Raw genomic sequence first — 23,063 nt, forward strand, 5'->3', positions numbered from 1 at the left:
CAGAATTTCTACTTGGGTTAATTATCTCATCCCGCCTACTTATATGTAAATAAGCATGTTTCATTATATCATGGGTAAACTTAAATTAATTAAACATACATTTAACTAAATGGCTACGGTGAGCATAAATTGCAGTTTGTTTATTTTAGATTCAGAATTATATAGTAATTCACAATATTTTTTGTAAATCTATTAAGAATATGAAAATCACAGAAGAACACATTTTAGTTTTTATAAATTAGTCATCCCTAACAACAAATGTAGTCGTCCACACATGCGTACTGCTTTATTTAGGTGCCATTTTGAGGAAAACATTTTGCTCGTCGAATCGTGTGCGAAGATTTACACAAAATTATAACGTTTAAAAGTAAGATTTTCCTCATTTCCTTTTTTGCAGAAGTAATTAGGTTGGTCAAGTGTGTACTGGTGATATTTTTCTAGGGATGTATGATTTTATTTTGTCGTTTTTCAAAGTTTTTTCCTCACATTAGTTTGTATCTGACGACTGGCGGAAGGATATGTAATCTTCGAAGGGTTGTTATTTGGCGTTAACGTGAACTTAGTAAACTTGAATAATTTAAGCATAATTCGTGTTTAGACTCTTAATCTTTTGATTATTTCATCTACCTTGACCTTCATTTATCAGTCAAAGTACTAATTTTATTTTATAAAATCACTGTATATTATACAGTACGCAGTGTACATAATGATATATGGTTAGCGATGCTACTTTTTAGCGTAAGGATGTTTTGGGCGTAATGCGGCCATAATAGCTAGCGTGCTACCTGGGAATTTTGATAAGGCTATTATTGTATGGGAGAGGTGGTTGTTATTGCATGTATCAAGTGTGCTTTTCCAACCAAAATTAGTCATCTATAACTATAGGCAATTTTCTAGATAGTGTCTAAAAATAGTAGTAGTATATTTGTGTTTACCTTTGTCTGATTTTGTATGTTATAATTTTGTGCAATCCTCTAAGAAAAGATCAAATAATTACAATGAGTTAGGCTATGTTTTATGGAAATGGGCCTATTTATTCTAAGTATACTTGATTTTGGAATAATCCCATTTTTTTTTAATGAAGAGTAGACTGATTTTGTTCATTCACAAGTGTTTATTAAGGATATTATAAGCAACACTAAAGTAAAAATATGTTGAATTGAGTTAGTTCAATGACTGTAATAATAATCTGTAGGTCCTCCTACTTTTAATTCAATTTATGCCTAAACAATCATTATAAATATCACTTAATCAGATCGTGTATTTAGAATTAAAATAAAACTGTTCGTGCTACTGTACCGATGTATAATATGAATTAATATTTTTAACTGATCCAACATTGGTAAAATTTGACATCACTGAAATTAATGGTACACAAATGTTTACAGGCCTAGCTATTATAAATTCAGACCCCGACCTTATATATAACCTGTAGACAATTATTTGTAGTATATTATAGTACAGTATATTAATACATATCAACGTTATAAATTAAAATTGATCTAAACATTTATTGACCATACATTGGAAATTACTAAATTTAAGTAAAAGAAACAGATTGTTAACTAGAAAGCCACTCTGAGAGTGCGTACCTCCGCCTACTGTAAAATTCTCCTACATAAGATTTCTCCGGTAAAAAAAAATATATAGGCCTATATATATTTGTGTGTGTCTTAATGCTGTTTGTGATTTAGGCTAATTTCACTACAAGCATGTGTATGCGAGTTTGGTGTAATGATAACCATTACACCAAACTCGCATACACATGTAACAAGCCTTTCAATTAACAATAGCTTCAGTTGACTAACAGTAGGACAGCAACGCGAAAATCAAACGAGTGAATTTGAAAAGATTTGAAAAAATTTTGCCGAAAAAAAATTTGGCATCAAAAAACGTGCACATTAAATCAAATTATGTTTTAAAATTACAAATCACAAATTATAACTCTTGCCTCTTGTACAAAAATGAAGTTTTTTGGACAAGTAGTTCTCGAGAAAATGCAATTTCAGTATACTTGTTACTTTAAGACTGCTCGCCGGCTTTTGAAAAATTCTGTCCTATCTTTTAACACTAGCAGGTCTGAAAAGTGATCCAGAATTGGGACAATGGTCCCAACATTTAATGGAATGGTCCTTGACCACATATCTATCTGTATATTCATTTTGGTAAAGATCTTGTAATTACTTTTTGAGTAATCCTGCTAACAAACAAACAAACAAACACACGCTACCGATTACATATACCTCCTTGGCGGAGGTAAATTATAAATTAATATATAAACAGCTAGCTATAATATAAATAAATAATTTAAAATCCAGAAAAGTATTTTAAAAATTTACATTAACCTGCACTGATATTCAAATAGTGTTTTTTATTAAAGATGTTGTCCCCCAAAAACATGAAATATGAAGATTAATAAAAAAAACAAAAACTGAATATAGGTTATTTTGCAGTTTTATATTATAAGTTGATCATTTCATAGAAAAAAAAACTTAAAATATAATGCTTTTAAAAAAATAAATAAATAAATGATAGATTCAAATTCAACCCACATTAACTTTCATTAAATTTGACTATTTTTGTTTGCTTTTAATTACAGTTTTTTTCAGGTAAATAATTTTCTTTCGATCCATTTTTGGTGAAAGTGAATAGCTAATTTAAAATGGCGTTCAACAAAATCATTGAAAACAATTTTTGCAGGGGGGGAGGGACGTTTATTCACTCTTTAACCTGTTTCAATGACATTTTTTGTAATATAACCCTTTTTGGGTAAATCATATCACTCTTTTCAACACTCTAAAACAAATTATATCCATAGGCCCACGTTTTACAATAAAAAATCTATTTAAAGTTAAAACTGCAGTTATGCAGTAAACTTTAATCTCTGATTTTTTTTTTTCATCTTAGAAAGACAATCAAATCGATTGTTGAAGTTGATGGTCAAAGATGTTAGTGAATCTTAAAGAAGCTTTTTAGAAGATAACAATAGTTAAGATGCAGAACCAAGGGAAGATGCAGAACCAGGGGAAGATGCAGAACCAGGGGAAGATGCAGAACCAGGGGAAGATGCAGAACCAGGGGAAGATGCAGAACCAGGGGAAGACTTCCACAGTGAAGACTGAGCCAACAAACATTGTGACATTGAAGAGCACTGGCCAATCTGCAGTAGTACGAGATGGAAAGCAAGTTATGATCACAACTTCACAAGGAATTTCTCAAGGGCAACTGGTCAACCAACCTCAACAGCTCCAGTTCCAGAGTCAACAGGTTATACGTCCAAAGCAACCAGTGATTATTGTTGGCCAAAAACCTCGACTCATTCAACCTAATATTTCCATAACGCCCAAGCAGCAGCCATTGCAACCCAGAATAACAACACAAACTGCAGCTACAAGAGCTCAGATAATTACATCTTCGCCAAGATTTGTTCAGCGGTTTCAGGTTCCACAGAATATGGCCATTCGGAATACGTCCATAGCAGCTATTCCAGTGACACAGTCGATGCAGATCGGTCCTCAAGGGTTAACCCGATTACCAACTTCAACAGTGAGGTTAGCCAACCCACAGAAGCCTCTGATGCAGCACATCCACACTGTCAAAAGAAGTGTGAAACCTCTGCAAGCTGGTATTAAACAAACCTCAGGAAAACTCAATGTTCCTGTTGTGCAGCCTGCAGCTCAGACTGCTCCACAGATTATTGTGAAGCCATCTCAACAGACCACACTCAGCCAGCAAAATGTAGCTATTCAGCCTGCTCAGTTACCATCAAACCAGCCTTTCAAAACAGTAGTGGGAAACCCAGCAATAGTTCCTCCCATTAAAAACAATAACAAATCATCAAAATTAGTCCAACATGTTACAGTAGCCCCACAACAGTCTGGGATAAATATTTTGAAGCCACAACTATCCAAAGTCAGTGTTCCACAATGCACGTTCACACACGCTTCTAGCAAACAGCAAATGACTTTGGCTACACAGGTTTTACAGCCTGTAGGCACTCCAACGTTCATTACTACTGGTACTCCAATACCAGCAGGATCAAGATTTGTAATATCTCAACAACCAGGTACTGGAACACCCCTCAACATCATACAGACAGGGGTTACCTCTCCACATGTAATATCTACACCAAAGCAAGTAGTGCCTGTAACTTCAACATCTCAGAAGCAAGTCAGCATTGTAAACACACAGGTATCGAACAGTAGACCTATTGTAGCAAAACAAGGAACAACTCCGCAAATATTGACACAGAATATAAGACTTACTACAGGGAATATAATTTCCCAAGGTGCTTCTGATATCAGACCACAAACAGCAACAATCTTGCAACAACCATGTAGCATTCAGCAACTGACTACCATTCAAGGGGTTACAGCAGCAACGTCAGCAGCTGGCAATAAGAACCAACAACCTGTTCCAGCGCAAATCACTCTCCCTCCTGAACTTGCACAAACACTGCAAGCAAAGATAGTTGAGCAACTGCAATTGCAGCAGGCTTTAAGGGTTAGCAGTGGCCAGCCAATCCAGCAACTGACAACTGTATCACCAGGCATCCACAAGAACCCACCGATCATTCTTACACCTCAAATGCAAAATGCATTGATAGCGAAAGGACCGCCACCACTTCAGGTCACACAAACGGCAACAAATATGACCCAGAAATTTATTATTCAGCAACCAGTACAGACATCGATGGCAAGTACTAGCAAAATTTGCAACACCTCTTCTGTGCAGCCGCAAATAATATCACAGCCACAGGTGTTCTCACATCCCAATGTGATTTCCCAACCACAAGTAATCTCACAGTCTCAAGTTATCTCTAATCCACAAATATTTTCCCAGGCCCAACTCATATCACAGCCACAAGTTATCTCACAGCAACAGTTAAACTCACAGTCCCAAGTAATCTCACAGCCGCAAGTCATCTCGCAGCAACAGTTAAACTCACAGCCCCAAGTCATCTCACATCCTCAAGTCATCTCACATCCTCAAGTCATCTCACAGCAACAATTAAACTCGAAGTCCCAAGTAATCTCACATCCTCAAGTAATCTCACAGCAACAGTTTAACTCACAGTCCCAAGTACTCTCACAGCCTCAAGTCATCTCACAGTCTCAAGTCATCTCGCAGCCTCAAGTCATCTCGCATCAACAGTTAAACTCAAAGTCCCAAGTACTCTCGCAGCCTCAAGTCATCTCACAGCCTCATGTCATCTCACAGTCTCAAGTCATCACGCAACCTCAAGTCATCTCGCAGCAACAGTTAAACTCAAAGTCCCAAATACTCTCGCAGCCTCAAGTCATCTCACAGCCTCAAGTCATCTCGCAGCAACAGTTAAACTCACAGTCCCAAGTAATCTCACAGCCTCAAGTACTTTCTCAATCCCAGTTGATTTCCCAGCCACAAGTCATCTCTCAGCCTCAAATTCTGACAAAGCAACAGATACTCTCACAGCCACAAGTCATCTCGCAGCAGCAAGTGCTAACCCAACCACAAGTTATCTCCCAACCTACCAACACGCTACAAACTACACAACAGCCGACTAGCATCTCAATTCAACCAGTAACAACTACTCTAGCCAACATCCAGCAGAAGCCCTCTTCATCAAGTCAGATGACCACAACTATTGTACGGCCACAGCTGATACAAACCAGTGGCAACCAAGCAACAATTGGTTTAATCCGAATGAGTATTGCGCAGCCTATACTTCCAAATATGACTGTGACGAGTACCAACTCATCGGTGGTAGGTGTGCGTGCGGCCTTGCAGAACGTGGTGCAAGCCAGAGTTGCCAACTGTGCTGAAACGGTCCAAGCCGTTAGTCGTGCGCCCATCATATCACCGATGCTCTCGCCACAGATCATTCAGTCGCAGCAGATAAGCCAGCAAGTGGCTAAAATTGTCAGACCAGGAAGTTCATATCAGGTTAGTGATAACATACTATTAAAACCTGCCAGTTTTTCTATTTTTTTAAATGAATTTTTTTTCGCTGTGTCATTTACAACTATATCATTATCACCAGTGCTATACTTTTATTAACTAACTTAACAAAAGTGTAAACAATATATTTAAAAATAAAGGTTTTTGTTACTCCATTTAGTTGCCTGCATCCACAAAGATCTCAAGTCTGTTTACTCCGATGCCTGAAGACTTTCAGATGGAAGACGAGGCAAAGAAAGATCCCGTGTCCACAATAGACTATGCCATCACGTAAGCTTTCTAAAGATAATTTATATTATAATCACAAAACGTCTTGTACGGTTTGTTGTATCAGGCGTTGTCTTTTGAGGAATGGCAGTGCGATCACTCGCCTATCACACACCCAAGATGCACTTGAAGAGTGAGATTTACAGTACATTTAAATTTGGTACAATTAAAATCATAAACAGCAAACCTAAATCACACCTGAATGTGTTTGAAGACTACCTGCAATTTTCAACAGAGTGCACTTTGATTGTTTTCCTGTCCACATTTTTTAAACCCATCTTGTCCAAGTTTACTGTGATCAGCACTATGTGACTAGACAATTTAATCTTTCTACACTGTTCTGAATATAATCATATAGGGGTTTGATGGCTTTTTAAGTGACTGCGCGAATGCCAATGACTTTGTTCTAATTTCACCTTCCATAATACTGATAATGTTTAGTTTCATTACTGTAGGATGCAAGGCAAACACAACGTAAATTGACCAATCACAAGCGATGGATTATCCAAACTGTCACAAATTGCTTGCTTGTGTGTATTTTTACCTAATTTTATCTGTTTGAAATGATTACTTTACTTCCATGATTGTATTTTTAGATTTAAATTTTTTTTTAGACATAACATGTTGTGTGCACAAGTGAATATCAAAAGGAAGCGAAAACTTGCAGAATCTGCTGAGAAGGTCAGTGAACCTCCTGCAAAGGTAGAGAAACCTAATGAACCGGAACCAGTCATTCAAGAACAGGTCAAAGGTAACTAGTATCAATATATTGTCAAATAGATACAGAAACTGGAAACTCTCTTTTAATCAAATACAAATAGTAATATCCTGGATTTATTAAACTTTACTTTATCTGTTTTACATATTATTATTTACCCTGATCATTTTTTGATCAAACATGTATAAAAACATACTCCCATAATCAGCACAAAGTTGTGTCATGACCTTACCAGGTACCCATTTTTACACCTGGGTGGAGAAAGGCAAATGTAAGTGTCTTGGCTGAAGGATACAAGAAATGCAATGAGTGCTGAATTCAAATTCACGATCATTAGTCATTAAATTTAATAATATCCTCAATAATAGCCTAATAAAATTTCTTTAAACAATAAGATATTAATAATGTTGATAATAATAATAATAAATAAATATACTTATTATAGGCCTATAACTCCATCGAAAGTTGAGTGTTGTACTTTTTCACTATTGTATAATTCATTTCTTTTTCTTTAAACTTATGAACGCACCGTCATAAAACGTGTGCCGCTGTTCTAAAAGCGTCTGTTCAATAAAGTTATTATTATTATTAGTTCAAAGTCAAACACACTACACTACACTCCCTTACGAATATAACACATTGTAAAATGATTTATAAAATAATCTTCATAAATAATTTTTAAGCTGAAGCTGAACCTGAACCAACACAGACCACAGAACAACCTGTGCAGACGACACCACTACTACCTCCACCGGCACCACCACCGCCGCCACCACAATCCGAATTTTCATGGGATGACTATTTAGAAGCAACCGGCTCACAACCTGTACCTCAGAAAAATTTCAGACATGTAGGTTTCAAAGCTTTGTATTTGATTGTTTTCGTGCCATCTGATTGGTTAATTGTCTAGCATGTGTGATGTATGTGTTATTGTTTGTTTTGTAAAATGCGGAATAAATTGAATTGATTTTTAGAACAGTAGGTGTGTTATAAAACATTACTAAATGTTTTGAATAAATGGGAATAATATTTCATGTAATGTAACTCATGTAATAAACTCCTCTGCACCTTTCGATTCTACCCCATTGCAACATGGTAAACAGAAACAAAAGAGGAATCATGGCCTGGAATTTAAGAACTCACTGAGCATTGTTTCTTTCACAGGTTGAGGATTCACTCCAGAATGGCCTGACTGCTGGCATGATGGTAGAAGTACCCAACCAAGTGCATCCATTTGTCTCTCAGAAGACTTACTGGGTTGCCAAGATCATTGCGACCTGTGGCCAGCTTTTGCTGCTGCGTTATGAAGGCTACATGGATGATCGATCTGGTGACTTTTGGTGCAATATCGCATCTGGTGAAGTACATCCGATTGGCTGGTGTGCACGCATGGGAAAGAAGCTACAGCCACCATTTTGTAAGTAGGAAGTTTACATCGAATTAGGGTGCAGACATTGCTATCATCAAACTCCTTAACAGAGAGCCATTTGAGAATTATATAAAACTAACTAAATTATGGTGAATAGATAAAATAGCATAATAGTATACAGAAATTAATGATTGTAAATTTATTTTCACAGCAATTATAGAAAAACAGTCAAATTGGAGTGAATTCCTTGTAAAGGCATTGACTGGATCAAAGAGCATTCCTAACTACCTACCAGACATGGTGAGTACATCAAAGAGTTCATTTCTTTTATTCATCCACTACCTGCTTCTATCATCAGTCACAGAGCATTTTACACATAAAGTTTTTTTCCTATGGGACGCAACCCAATGCAAGCAAATTGACCAATGGCAAGCGACAGTTTAAAAAATCTATCGCTTGTGATTGGTCTAATCACTTGTTTGGTGCTTACGTCGTTTGGAACCAAGCTCAATTGCTCAAACTGGTGACTATGAAATGTGTTTTTTTCTTTCACTTATGCTGTGTTTTTTTGTCTGGACTGCAACACTAACAGTCAAAGATTATCCCAACTTGCCCTAGAGTCTTGGTAAGTATTTTTCTCCTACTTTTCTTTTGTCTCCACAATTATTTTACCTTTTAACCTTTCTTTGTTTTCCATTTTCATTTTGTCATTTATGTTTTTCTGTTGCTCTCCTAACTTTTGTTCTGCATCCCATTCTGATAGCGACCTTTTCTTGTCTTCTCAAAGGTCAAATAAGTTTCTGATAATGCGGAAAATGACTTTTTTACTCGAGGTGCGATGTGAAAATTTGTTTTTCGCACTACCAACTAGATGTAATGAATATAGTACTGTAGTGTGTTTTTTGTCCAAAGTTTGCATGACTAGAATATTTCTAATAATTTCGTTTTAAATTTGATTCTCAAAGAGATGTTTAATGGATTGTCCTAGTCACAAGATGTTTACAGTTTATATAAATGTGGTTTTGTTTATTACAATAGACATCCTTAATGCACCTTTTAGGCCAAAAAAGTGTCCCCTTAATAGGGTGTCCCTTAACTATACCCCTTCACACCAAAAGCAAAACTCCGGAGACACTCCGGAGACACCCCGGAGTTGACGCCCCGCTGTTTGGTGTGAAAGGTAAAATCAAGCAACTCCGGAGTTTAAAACTGCGGGGTTGAACAGCTGAACATTCTCCGGAGAGCAAACTGCGGGTACACCCCGGTGTTTTGGTGTGAAAGGTACCAACATCAAACTCCGGAGTGTTTCGGGTCAAAAGGTCATCCTCACACGATCACTCATTGCTTTAGTTTTATTTCAAAATACTTTAAATATTTGTACAAAATATATAGCGGGTTCAAAAAATAATAAGTAGTATCAATAAAACATTATATTACTTCTGAGACTTTTGAAAGTAATTATTAAATTAAACATATTATTAATTAAAATGATTCTAATGATCGTCGCTATGTAAACAAACAAAATAGAGGGCGACATTTACAATTTTATTTTATAAACCCCGGAGTTGCTAGGTTGGTGTGAAAGGGGTATCTCCGGAGTTTCTCGACGTTTTGAATGGTCATAAACCCCGGGGTGTCTTCGGAGACACTCCGGAGTTTTGGTGTGAAAGGGGTACTAGAGTGTTCTAAAGGAGGGGTTTTATTGTAGTGGTCATACATTCGAAAAAAGTGTCCCTTGAAAGGAGTGTCTCCTGAATAGGGTTGGCCAAAGTGTTTAAACATAATTATATTGTCCCTCGTTCTTTTTACGGAAAACTTTCCCCTTAATAAGATTGTCATCTGAATTAGAATGTCTCCTGAATTAGAATGTCCCCTGAATTAGAATGTCCCCTGAATTAGAATGTCGCCTGAATTAGAATGTCTCCTGAATTAGAATGTCCCCTGAAATAGAATGTCCCCTGAAATAGAATGTCGCCTGAATTAGAATGTCCCCTGACTTAGAATGTCCCCTGAATTAGAATGTCCCCTGAAATAGAATGTCGCCTGACTTAGAATGTCCCCTGACTTAGAATGTCCCCTGAATTAGAATGTCCCCTGACTTAGAATGTCCCCTGAATTAGAATGTCCTCTGAATTAGAATGTCGCCTGAATTAGAATGTCCTCTGAATTAGAATGTCCCCTGAATTAGAATGTCGCCTGAATTAGAATGTCCCCTGAATTAGAATGTCGCCTGAATTAGAATGTCCCCTGAATTAAAATGTCCCCTGAATTAGAATGTCCCCTGAATTAAAATGTCCCCTGAATTAGAATGTCCCCTGACTTAAAATGTCCCCTGAATTAGAATGTCCCCTGAATTAGAATGTCCCCTGAATTAGAATGTCCCCTGAATTAGAATGTCCCCTGACTTAAAATGTCCCCTGACTTAAAATGTCCCCTAACTTAAAATGTCCCCTGACTTAAAATGTCCCCTGACTTAAAATGTCCCCTGACTTAGAATGTCCCCTGACTTAAAATGTCCCCTGAATTAAAATGTCCCCTGAATTAGAATGTCCCCTGAATTAGAATGTCCCCTGAATTAGAATGTCCCCTGAATTAGAATGTCCCCTGACTTAAAATGTCCCCTGACTTAAAATGTCCCCTGACTTAAAATGTCCCCTGACTTAAAATGTCCCCTGACTTAAAATGTCCCCTGAATTAGAATGTCCCCTGAATTAGAATGTCCCCTGAATTAGAATGTCCCCTTAATTAGAATGTCCCCTGAATTAGAATGTCCCCTGAATTAGAATGTCTCCTGAATTAGAATGTCTCCTGAATTAGAATGTCTCCTGAATTAGAATGTCTCCTGAATTAGAATGTCCCCTGAATTAGAATGTCCCCTGAATTAGAATGTCCCCTGAATTAGAATGTCCCCTGAATTAGAATGTCCCCTGAATTAGAATGTCCCCTGAATTAGAATGTCTCCTGAATTAGAATGTCTCCTGAATTAGAATGTCTCCTGAATTAGAATGTCTCCTGAATTAGAATGTCTCCTGAATTAGAATGTCCCCTGAATTAGAATGTCCCCTGAATTAGAATGTCCCCTGAATTAGAATGTCCCCTGAATTAGAATGTCCCCTGAATTAGAATGTCGCCTGAATTAGAATGTCTCCTGAATTAGAATGTCGCCTGAAATAGAATGTCGCCTGAAATAGAATGTCGCCTGAATTAGAATGTCGCCTGAATTAGAATGTCGCCTGAATTAGAATGTCCCCTGAATTAGAATGTCCCCTGAATTAGAATGTCCCCTGAATTAAAATGTCCCCTGAATTAGAATGTCCCCTGAAATAGAATGTCTCCTGAATTAGAATGTCCCCTGAATTAGAATGTCTCCTGAATTAGAATGTCCCCTGAATTAGAATGTCTCCTGAATTAGAATGTCTCCTGAATTAGAATGTCTCCTGAATTAGAATGTCCCCTGAATTAGAATGTCCCCTGACTTAAAATGTCCCCTGAATTAGAATGTCCCCTGAATTAGAATGTCCCCTGAATTAGAATGTCCCCTGTTCTACTGTTGTAGTTGTCATAAAATATAAAAAGTGTCCCTTGATAGGAGTGTCCTCTGAATAGTTTGGCAATAGTGTTAAAACATATTGTCACTCATTCGTTTCATGGATGAGTGGTCCCTTATTAGGAGAGTTCTATAAACCGCCGTAGTGTTCTACTATGTGTCACTTTCACATTCTAAATATCATAATTTTCAATAATTGTCAATATTGTCTTATCCACTAGATCACTAGCTGCCTGTTGATTGATCGTATCCAGCCCGGTATGTTCCTTGAAGTACTAAATGAACATGACCCAACGAAAGCCTGGCCTGCTATGATCAGAGAGAACCGTGGAGGCTACCTAAAGCTAGCGTATGTCGGCACCTCAAAGGAGTCTAAAGAGTACTTCTACCTCTGGTACACACACTGGAGACTACATCCTTTGGGCTGGGCATTGTCAAAGAAATTATCATTGAAGCCTCCTGAAGGTACAATTCATTTGTAATGACTAATACTTATTAATAGTTTCTTTCTATTAAGCTCTGTCTACACTATCAAATTGGTTTGACAAAAACAGTTGTGATGTGCCCAAATTTGGTAGTGATATTCCCAAATATGGTAGTGATATGACATCATCATGTCCATCATGGGTATGTCACATAATGCTTGATAATGCAGACAAGGCTTTACACAAATGACATTTTGAAACTAATTTAGTTTAGTACTTTGCATAACAGAAATATGTAACAACTGTAATTGATACAGCAAATATATTCTTTGAGTAAGACCTCTATTTGAGGGACATCCTATTAATATATTCTTTGAGAAAGACCTCTATTTAAGGGACATCCCTATTAAGGAGAAACTATGTTGTGAATCGCACAAATGGCATTGTTTCAACATGACCAAGGTGATACTCTAAGAAGAAACTTTGTTAGTTGCATTTATCAGTTTAGTGAACTACCCTTTGCAAAAAAGCCGTATACGATCCGTATACGGCTTTTTTGCAGAGGGGATAAACAACACGGAACAGCCTGGGTTTTTATGCTTGATACAAAAATAACGTCTCGTAAAATACAGCACCAATTTTTTTCATTCGCGAAAATTATGAACTATATAGGGAATTTAATGTACATATAATGACTGAAAAAAAACAAACAAATTGTACACTAATAATATTGAAGTCAAGATGCTCCTGGCTAGCTGCCAACGTAAACGTACGCTATCGTCGTCTTGCAAAAAGAGGGACAGTCCCTTTTCGCTTGGTAATATGATGCAGTTTGTATACACGCGTCGTATACGGAACGTATACGGATCGTATAATTAGGAAATTGTTCATAAATGATCGTATACGGTTCGTATAAGTTTATTATGCGGGCAGGAACTTCCGAATTAACGTATACGTTTCGTATACGAAGTGGACTTCCTATACGAAACATAAACGTACAGTATGTAAATCGTATATGTTCGTATACGGCTTTTTTGCAAAGGGTAACACAGGCTTCAAATGTGTTTGGTCCTAAATGTGTCCCCTTAATAGAGGTTCGATTGATCAGTTAATTGATTTGATTGTTTTTAAAGCATTGGTGTCTGAAAACAGCCAGAAGACGATATCACAGTGGAATGGTTACCAGCAAGAAGCTTTCAAATCATCAGCTGAGAAGCCATTACCTGTTGATTTTTTTAAGGTCAGTTTAATTTGACATGTCCCATTATCACTAACATGATCAAGGCAGTGGGGCTCGACGGTTCGAACAAACACTCCTTTTTGCTGCCCTTTTCAAACCATGTAAATTAGGACTGTGTACCTCTTTCACCTTTTGTAGCATAACTTAGGAGTGTTCACACAATACAAAATGACCATGTTGATGTCACAGTGTGAGTAAACTAGGCTAGGTGATGTGAAAGAGGTACTAGATACTAGCTGCGAAAGTGATGGTAAATTGTTCTAACTAGCCTAGCTTATAACAATTGTTTAATACAAGTTTGGTTTTGCATTTTCCTAATTTTAATCCAATCATTTTTTGACAAACACTAAACAAGAGTAGTACAAACAGAAGTTTGAGAAAAACATTAGGCACCAAAAGTCACCACGACTTCAACACAGACCCATGATTGCAAAAATTGGTTGAGATGGTGCAGTGAAGAACCCACTTCCTCTCCTCCCCTTCCTTCCTCCTCCTCTTCCTTCCGCCTCCCCAAACAATTGTCTAAGAGATTCGTAATTGTAACGTCTTGCTTTCTCAAACCTAATACTTCAAATGAGACAATTCAATGAAACATGTAAACACTGATAAATTTGTTTTCAACTATACCCTAAAAACACCAATTTTGCTTGTATTTTGAACGATGTATTTTATGTAATTTAATCTCATTTTTGTATTTTTATGTGAATTTTTTCCTTTTTTAACAACCAAAAATAATGTTTAAGCCATGTATTTTACTGTGTTTGAATAAACAAAATGTCAATAAATTGTTTTTAAATTATTGATATTATTTCAGGACCAAAAAGATATTAAAGAACACTATTTCCTCATTGGTATGAAGATGGAAGCTGTCAACCCAAAGCGCCAGTGGGAGATTGGCCCGGCAACTGTGTCAAAGGTCTTCAACAAGTATTTCTTCTTGGTACGCATGGATGATCACAAAGGCGGAAATCTTCCGGTACAGTTTATTTGCTATCAGGATTGCCCTGGAATTTTTCCAGTCAACTGGTGTAGAAGAAATGGAATCAACATCGCTAAACCGCCAGGTAGGTTGAAGATGTGTTTAATTATTTCAACCATCCCATTGCACCCAACTCTTTCTGTGCACTCTTCTGCTCCCATGAGTGCACGATATCTCAGTCTCGAGGCATAAGTCAGCACGTTTAAGAATCTGTTGTTATACTAGACAAACACCAATACTCCATCCAGGTGTATGAATGGGTAAAGCACCAACTGCGAGGAGGGCCAATCCGAATTTCCTCAGTTTTCAGTTAAACTTAAAGAACCAGAATAAGTTAACATTTAACATTCAATGATCATTGAGGCATAACCTGTTGGTATTGCAGTTGGCAAATTGAGATTATTTTTTTTCACGTGGTTGTAGACTATAAATTGTTGTTATATTTTAATCTTTATGTGACTTTTTTTACATAGGTTACGATGTCCAAGTGTATCGTTGGCAAGATTACCTAAAGTACTGCAAGTCTCTAAGTGCTCCAGAAAGATTCTTCCGAACTGTAAGTTTTAGAAATTCATTTTCCGTTTGATATGGTTTTAAAATGTCTTCATAAAATTGACATTTTTTCTTCTACCGTGACTATCTATAAAAAAGAGAAACACCCTTTTTTTGGTGAACAAGTTTCCTGTATAATGTACTCTTATTTTCTATTTAGTAATACGTTATGAGTACAGTAGAGAACCCTCCTTTGAGACATCGCTGTTAAGGGAACACTGTTGAGTGTCAAAAGCGTTCCTTATTAGGCGTTCTACTGGATATTTATTTGTTAATAAAAATGGTGTGGACATTATGAAATAAGTGGAGTGAAGTTGTGGCTTGGTGGTTATGTTGCTTGGCTACCAATCTAAGGGTCCTGTGTTCAAGTCCTGTCATGTCAGAAATTTTTCTCATGACAACTCCACTCTCAAAGACTTTTAAGTCTTTGTTTGTAGAGCATCTTGTGTATAATGTTTGTTGTGTGTGAATAGGAGAGCCACATTTGAGAAAAGGACAGTGATTGAGTTCACTTGTGGTTATCCTTGGCAATTTGCCTAAAATTGAATAAAAAAATAAAAATAATAACTGATTGACAAAATAACTAAAACCTCTAAATCATCCTGCAGCACACAGAACATGATCACAAAATACAACGAGGGATGAAGCTGGAAGCTGCAAATCCGTTGATGAGGAATGGCAAGATGTACGTAGCGACCATAACAAAGATCATTGATCGATATGCATGGGTGCACTTTGATGGTTTTCGTTATCCTAACGTGATCGTTGATATCGAGTCCGATACGCTGTTTCCTGTAGGCTGGTGCGAGGCTAACAACAACCCTCTACGAGTGTCCTCAAAACTTCTACCAAGTAAGTTGTTTTAGTTACAGTAGAATCTTTAGTACAACTTCATTAAGGGGACTCACCAGGGCCCCACATTTTTCAGGGAAGTTCCTATTTAAGGGACACTTTGCTTAATCACTCCCTGGCTCTATCTCCTCTGTCTATTTATAGAGGGCACAATATGATTTTTTTTATGGTAAAAATAGTGGTTCCATGTCCCCAAACACTAGAGGGTGCTATATAAATGTTTATGATACTGCCTAGTACTTGTGTAAATGTTTACATTTTTTTTTTCAGTCAAAAAGCCGAAGGTGTCCGTAGTATGGAATGACAAAACGTAAGTTTTTAACTTCAAAACAACCTCATGAGTTTATATGCTAAGTAAATCTATTAAATATTTATTTAGGGTTAACTTTTACGTCACAACAGTCATTACTTCCATCACAGATGAATTAATAGTAATAATTAGTTATTTACTTTTGTAGAAAGAGGTCTTTGCACGGAACACCCATGAGCCCAGGTCGTGACCTCTATCAGCGATTGCAAAGCCACAAAGGGGATGAAGGAGAAAGTGGTAAGTAGTAATCATATGCTAGGACAGGTCATATAATAAGAATGCCCATGAACCCAGGTCATAACCTTTATTAACGATTGCAAAGTGATAAGGGGGATGAAGGAGAAACTGGTTTGTAATCATCATGCTAGGTCAGGTCATGGAATAAGAATGCCCATGAACCCAGGTCATGACCTCTGTCAATGATTACAAAGAGGATGAATAACAATTTGATATAAATACGGATTATATTTTTTCATTAAATGTATGGTGAAATGTTAAACTTCAATTTGTATATGAATTGCAATGAAGATAATTGATTATTTATTGATTGATTGATTGATACTGTTTTTTTTTTCAGCATCGGGTAAAGGATCAATCTTGATTCCAAAGGTTTTCTTCAACCACAAATGCTTTTCGGGGCCTTACTTGAATAAAGGCCGAATAGCAGAATTACCGAAGGCTATAGGACCTGGAATGGTGACGCTAGTACTTAAAGAGATTATGTCGCTTCTGATTAACGCAGCTTACAAGCCACCACGTGTACTACGCGAGTTACAGGTGGAAAACGACGAAACGGCCGGTATGAATGGACATCTACAAGTTATGAAAGCAAAGTAAGTTTGTCAATTTCGCAGGAATGTTTTGCCAAAAAGATTCTTAGTACTGTAGCTTCAGTTTTGTCACATGTAACCCTGTATCATGGAACTTGCCTATAATACTAAACAAATAATGCCTTATTTGTAGAAACCTGGTGCTCTAAATTCAGTACTGTACCTACTTTATGATATTATGGTCTACTAACTAATTTTCAGTCACGTGCCAGTCGGTTGGTCGGTAAACATTAACTTGAGCATGTGACTGCAGCCATGTATGGCCTTGTTTAACAGAATGTTCCCCAAAAACCATAATTATTATCTTTGCAATTGTATTAAGGCAAAATCTACAAAGGTGCAACGCGTCTAAGACACTGAAACAGAGTAGGTTTAGTTTTACGATTGTCTAAAATTTTCAATAATGGTAACCGACAGAAAACGTACAAGGAGAACGTCCTTTTTACCCCAGTCATTATCATTCCGAGAACCATCGTCTACACTTCCTGTAAAATTGTTATTGTTTCTTTAATTAATGTAAAATCATTTAGCAGTTATTAAAAAATGTACAATTTTTTTCCTATATTTTTTTAAGGTATAAAGGCAAAAGTTATCGTGCATTGGTAGAAATATGCAAGGTAGCCGACAACGTTGAGCAGTATTTACGCGAGATGTGTATCAAGTTGGAATGCTGTCCGAATCTCGTATCGTTCAAGTGTGTACAAGAGACATGCTCAGAAGACTGTTGGCAACTCACAAAGACAAAATACAGTAAGTTGAGTGCTGAATCTATAATATATCTCCAGTAGGAAAATGCCTAATACAGTGTCACATATGTATGGTATGTAAGGCATATGTGACACTGTATTATAGAACTTGTCTACAAAATATGTAATGGTATTGTAGCTTGGTGGTTAGCTTTCATGCCTAATGTATTGTGTATAGTTTAATTCTGTGTCTAGTCATTTTTTAAATAGCCGTGATCTTTCGTTCACAAAGTACATTTTAAGATATCACCAACCGTTCGTTTTCACTAGTTTCTACACAACTACGCAGCTGTTGAGTCTAATACTCATTCTGCTCATATTTTGTGTGGACAGAATGACTTCTCAACTCAACAGCTGTCTAGTTGCATGGTGCATCGCGAAGATAAAGATTGCTAATATTGTAAAATGTATTTCGTGCCCAGCTTACACGGTTAAGCCGAAAATGGCCCTCTCTCAAAAAGAAGATACAGTTTTTAAAAACAGAAATTTAGTTGGATCACCCCTATTGCATAATGGAACCGTCTGTGAACAACTCTAATTAATAACTCATTAATAACTTCATTAATGGAAGAATCACTTCTATTTTCAGCATATTATTATGGCAAAAAGAAAAAAGCAGTGAAGCTTGGTAGACCACCAGGACGACAAAGCAACTTAGAATTTGGACCAAAGAAACCTGGAAAACGACGGAAAAAAAGAAAGCCATTCGTTCACAGGAAGAAGCATTACTCGCCTAACGGTAGTGATGAAACTAAAGACGGCAACGAAAATATGGAAACCGAGAATTCAAACGAAACAGATAATGTACACCATGGAAAGCTAGAGTCTGGTGTTGTGCTACCAAGACTTGAGTTTAAGGCTGGTAAGACGCCACTCATGACACGTGCAAGGGCGCTTGTGATGTCGGCTAAACGAACTAAGGTAGGTGGTTGACATTGGTAAACAATAATGCTCACACTGTATAATAATACACAATGCAAAGCTTTGTCTACACTATCATTAACTACTGTAGTTTGACAAAAAAAGTGTGATGTGCCCAAATATGGTAGTGATATGACATCGTCATGTCCATATATGGGCACATCACATTTTTTTGTTACATAAAATTTGATAGTGCAGCCAGAGCTTAAAGAAGATTATCAGACAAACTTTCTTTAATAGATTAAATTCCATCAAAGCTCATAGACATCATGTTCCACCCAGCCGCCTTAAGACCTATGGTGATCGAGCCTTTGCAGTTGCAGCTCCTAAACTGTGGAACAATCTTCCTGATCCTATTAAAAAAGCATACTCTATCATAGTTTTCAAAACACTCTTAAAAACCCATCTTTGTAATTACTTTCTGTTTTTCTCTTAGCGCTTTGGGACAATCTTTTTAGATTGTATAAGCGCTTTATAAATTGAACAACATTACATCCAAGAAAGTTGGACATACGATACAGGGTGGGCTTCAAAACCTTTTTAGTAAAATTCCAGTACAGTCATGTTGATACCTCATGTGTGTAGATGCGTAGAGTAAAAAAATGTGAACAGTATAACCAAAAAAAATAAACACACTCACATAATAAATACTTTTCTTCCTTATATCTTATTCTTTTTAACTCAAAATTATTTATACTAACAAGCATTACCATTTATAAGCCTAGTGTGTTATCATTATTGACATAATTTCATTTAACATCCACATACAGTACAACTCTTCTTAACAAAATTTTTTCAATCTTCTATCAACTAAAAATCGTAGTTAGTCATGTCTCGGGTCACATTCTATGGTCACCGTACAGATAGGCTACTACATCAGTACTTCTATGAATGGATGACTAATTGGTGACAAGAATGCTAGTTGGTCATACCCAGTACCGTTTTGATTTTTACGATCTTTCGGGAAACCACCTCACGATGTTATACTTTATCTTGCAGCATATACCAACAAAGATGATGTTACCACCACGTGAACGAGGCACCAAAATGAAGACATTTGCTGCTATTCTAAACGCAGGACGTGGGAAAAGCAAAGAGAAGAAACATAAGAAAGACAAGGTAACGAATACCGATTTCAATAGATAACATTTTCATGTATATTCTGACTTTTATGATCAATAAGAGATCTGTCCATTCAATTTCCATTGTTTTTAAGATTCAAGGCTCTGTATACAGGACTGATTTTTCCGTTAGCAATATACAAATCCAGTACATTAAGCTCTGTCTACACTATCAACAACAAAATGTGATGTACTCATATGGACACATCAAACTTGTTAGTGTTATATATATTACAATTAGTAGCTATAAAGTTTGATAGTGTAGACAGTGCTTTAAAAATGAAAAAAAAAATAACATTAAAAAACAAGAATATTTAATAATAATATAGAGGAAACCCAGAGCTCTAGCTAATGAGCTATTTTGCCCTACATACTTGATACTCGGCTGGGGAAACCAAGCCTCTTCAAGAGGTACCCACTTCTGTTTTGAGCCATTGGCCCTTGGTTTCCTTTTTATTTGGGATATTTGCTATTTTTTTTATTAAATGAAGAGTTATGTTGAAAATGCTTCTTAAATCTAAGCATCAATTTTTTCTTTTTTTCAATATAAACTAATAATTATTCTACTACTAACAGGAGAAGCATAGGACAAAACGAAATGATGTTCTGGAGTTGGATTCGAACCCACTCCACTGGGATGTGGACCGTGTCACAGAATTTATCAAAGGGACCGACTGTGCACCACTTTCAAGACTATTCAAAGAACAAGTAAAGCATAAGAAATTTTTATATTTCATGTTTATTTATGTTTTATGAAAATTACTACCGAAAATCTTCTAATAGTAACCCCCTTCCAATCTACGATAATTGAATTAATTGATATAACAAATTTATTAAATACATAACATCATTTGAATAAAAAGAACAAATCACATATCTACACATAATCATAACATCGTGTACTCTATCTCTAACAATTTATTCAATCTTCTATCAACTAAAGCCGAAGTATAGTCGTTATCTCGGGAGCCAGGTAGGTGGCTTACTTCATCAAAGCTTCTATGAATGGATGTACTGGTTGGGAGCAGAAAAACTAGTACACCATACCCAGTACCGTTTTGATTACGATCAATCGGGAAATTACCTCACAACGTTCTTATTCATTATTCTTGTTCGTGTACCTTATTCCCTCTTTTTATTTCAAAAGACAACATATATTATTTGAGATCATGATACAGCCCCTATTTTATTTCATTTATCTGATTTCGTTTATAATTCTTATTTGTGTTTTTTCAGGAAATTGATGGCCAGGCTCTACTATTGCTGACATTACCCACAGTGCAAGAGTGTATGGAATTGAAGCTAGGCCCAGCCATCAAACTCTGTCACCACATAGAAAGAGTGAAAATTGCCTTTTATGAGAACTTTGCATGAAACCTTGAGTGTATTGGATTATAGTGTATAACACTTTCACACAGTCTATTCAGATATCGTAAAAATATGCGAAGTTAAGATCCTGAAGTAAGAAAGGACATACAGCTAGTTGTTACACCACCAAAATACAGTGTAACATGGAGACAATGTTAGGCCTAGGCTGGTTACGATTGCCCAATATAACAGCTATTTTATCTATATATGTCTAATGTGTAAAATAGCATGGTGGCAACGTTTAGGCCTAGATAATCATTGTATTGTATAGAGACTGAATATATAATATGTTACTGTTAAATCATGCATTGTAACAATGATATTGTCAATGTTGCAGGCTAGTGTAGTAGTCTGTCCATCTACCTGAAGCATTGGGAAACGCATACACAACTATCACAATTTCAGTCTGGGATATCGATAAACGAAAAAACAGCCTAGATTTTCCTAGGCCTAATTTACACATACGAGCGGTAACGGTAAGCGGAAATCCATGTAGGTTGTCCCACGTAGAATCTATATTTATCGTGAGCGGAAACTGCTCGTCCTCTCCGCGTTGTGTGTAACAGATTCTATATTTGTTATTACCGTTACCACTTGTCTGCGTAAATTGGCCTTTAACATAAGATAGTCATGTTTTATGAGGATGAAAATATCATTTTTTTTTCACATTAATTTTTGTATTTATTTCTTGAAAAACCCAAAAATGGAATGTGAAATGTAGGGCTGAACTTCAAAGAAGGCAGACAAAAAGCATATAATCTATTTCTCTGTGCATTATGAAGAACCAATAAGACATTCAAAGAGTTTTAACCTCTTTTTCTTTAAAAAAAATTATATTTTGTTTGGTGCTAATAGATTGCAAAATAAACCAGAATTTCAAATTATTAATATACAGACCAGTGACTATTACTGTATTTTAGTGTCAATGTGATTGTGAAAAGAGGCTGGAATTGACCCAAAAAAATAGGTGGGGAGGGAGAAAGATTGAGTAGGGGTAAGGATACAAAACACAATGGTGCTTTCGTTTTTATTGTTTTTACTATTTGCTTTAATATGTTCTGTTCAACCCCTGTGATACAGTATCAATTTCAATAGACATAATAAAGATGTATTGTCTCCCTGATAAACGTTTTTGTTGAATATGCCATTTTAATATAACATAATAGTTATCCACTTTGACCAAAAATTGGATCGAAAAAAAATACATTTACCTGAAAAAACTGTAATTTAAAGCAAAAAATGGCCAAATTGACTGCCTGCCAGCCAGTGGGTTTTGATTGAATTTAACCATTTATTTTGTCAATTTATAGGTGAAAACAATAAAAAAGGGAATGATGGAAATGATTAACTTTATTATAACTACAAAATAACGTATTCAAAGTCTGATTTAATTAATCTTCATTTTTCTTTTTTTGGGGGGACAATACATATTTAAATAAACGCTAATTATTACATACAGTATATAAACAATCTCATTTATGTTGTTCGTTCGTTTAAAATTATGCAAGTATTCAACGAACTTTAACCTTTTGAAAGTAGAGACGTTATTTTTTGCTAAATGCAACGCAAACATTGATACAGTTGCAAATGTTAAATATATGTTAATTTTTTTATTTTCGTTTTTAAAAGACACAAAGATTATTGTTGCTAAAAAAATAAACTATTTTGAAATAGCATTTGAGTTGTTGTTAAGAATCTTTATTTATAAGTTTATAATCGAGATGATGAATCATACTGTTTTCCTGCAATATAAATTACGTAACTGTTTTTATGTGTGGAAGATTTTAATAATGTGAGCCTGTATATTTCAAGGCTCTTTTTATATTATGTGCCGTATTTATTTAAATAAACACCCTGCAGTGTTTATTGTTCAGGAGG

General features: G+C 36.1%; 1 protein-coding gene across 2 annotated transcripts; it reads left to right on the top strand.

Annotated features, from left to right (window-relative positions):
- The first annotated feature begins 306 nt into the window (after nt 1-306).
- Nucleotides 307-22,821, top strand: LOC140058502 (uncharacterized). 2 transcript variants are annotated; one of them, XM_072104132.1, is made up of 20 exons: nt 307-367; nt 2,908-5,925; nt 6,101-6,210; nt 6,822-6,958; nt 7,609-7,775; nt 8,090-8,342; nt 8,506-8,594; nt 12,063-12,306; nt 13,400-13,506; nt 14,321-14,570; nt 14,959-15,041; nt 15,646-15,889; nt 16,160-16,199; nt 16,348-16,436; nt 16,777-17,032; nt 17,604-17,779; nt 18,365-18,696; nt 19,696-19,815; nt 20,394-20,525; nt 21,054-22,821. In XM_072104132.1, exons 2-20 carry the CDS (start codon nt 2,995-2,997, stop codon nt 21,189-21,191), a joined length of 5,898 nt encoding a protein of 1,965 aa, XP_071960233.1. In that variant the 5' UTR covers nt 307-367; nt 2,908-2,994; the 3' UTR covers nt 21,192-22,821. The 2 variants fall into 2 exon arrangements, with proteins under 2 accessions (XP_071960233.1, XP_071960234.1); XM_072104133.1 differs by having other exon boundaries at nt 7,615-7,775.
- Nucleotides 22,822-23,063: the final 242 nt, after the last annotated feature.

This window comes from Antedon mediterranea, chromosome 9, assembly GCF_964355755.1.
Source record: "Antedon mediterranea chromosome 9, ecAntMedi1.1, whole genome shotgun sequence".
In the NCBI taxonomy this organism is placed as follows: Eukaryota; Metazoa; Echinodermata; class Crinoidea; order Comatulida; family Antedonidae; genus Antedon; species Antedon mediterranea.

What these genes read in the sequence shown, in the direction of transcription:
- LOC140058502 (XM_072104132.1), top strand. Translation starts at nt 2,995, where the DNA reads ATGCAGAACCAAGGGAAGATGCAGAACCAGGGGAAGATGCAGAACCAG. An exon ending in CTACAAGTTATGAAAGCAAA is followed by an intron (nt 17,033 to 17,603) that starts GTAAGTTTGTCA and finishes TATTTTTTTAAG; the next exon opens with GTATAAAGGCAAAAGTTATC. An exon ending in TGTCGGCTAAACGAACTAAG is followed by an intron (nt 18,697 to 19,695) that starts GTAGGTGGTTGA and finishes TTTATCTTGCAG; the next exon opens with CATATACCAACAAAGATGAT.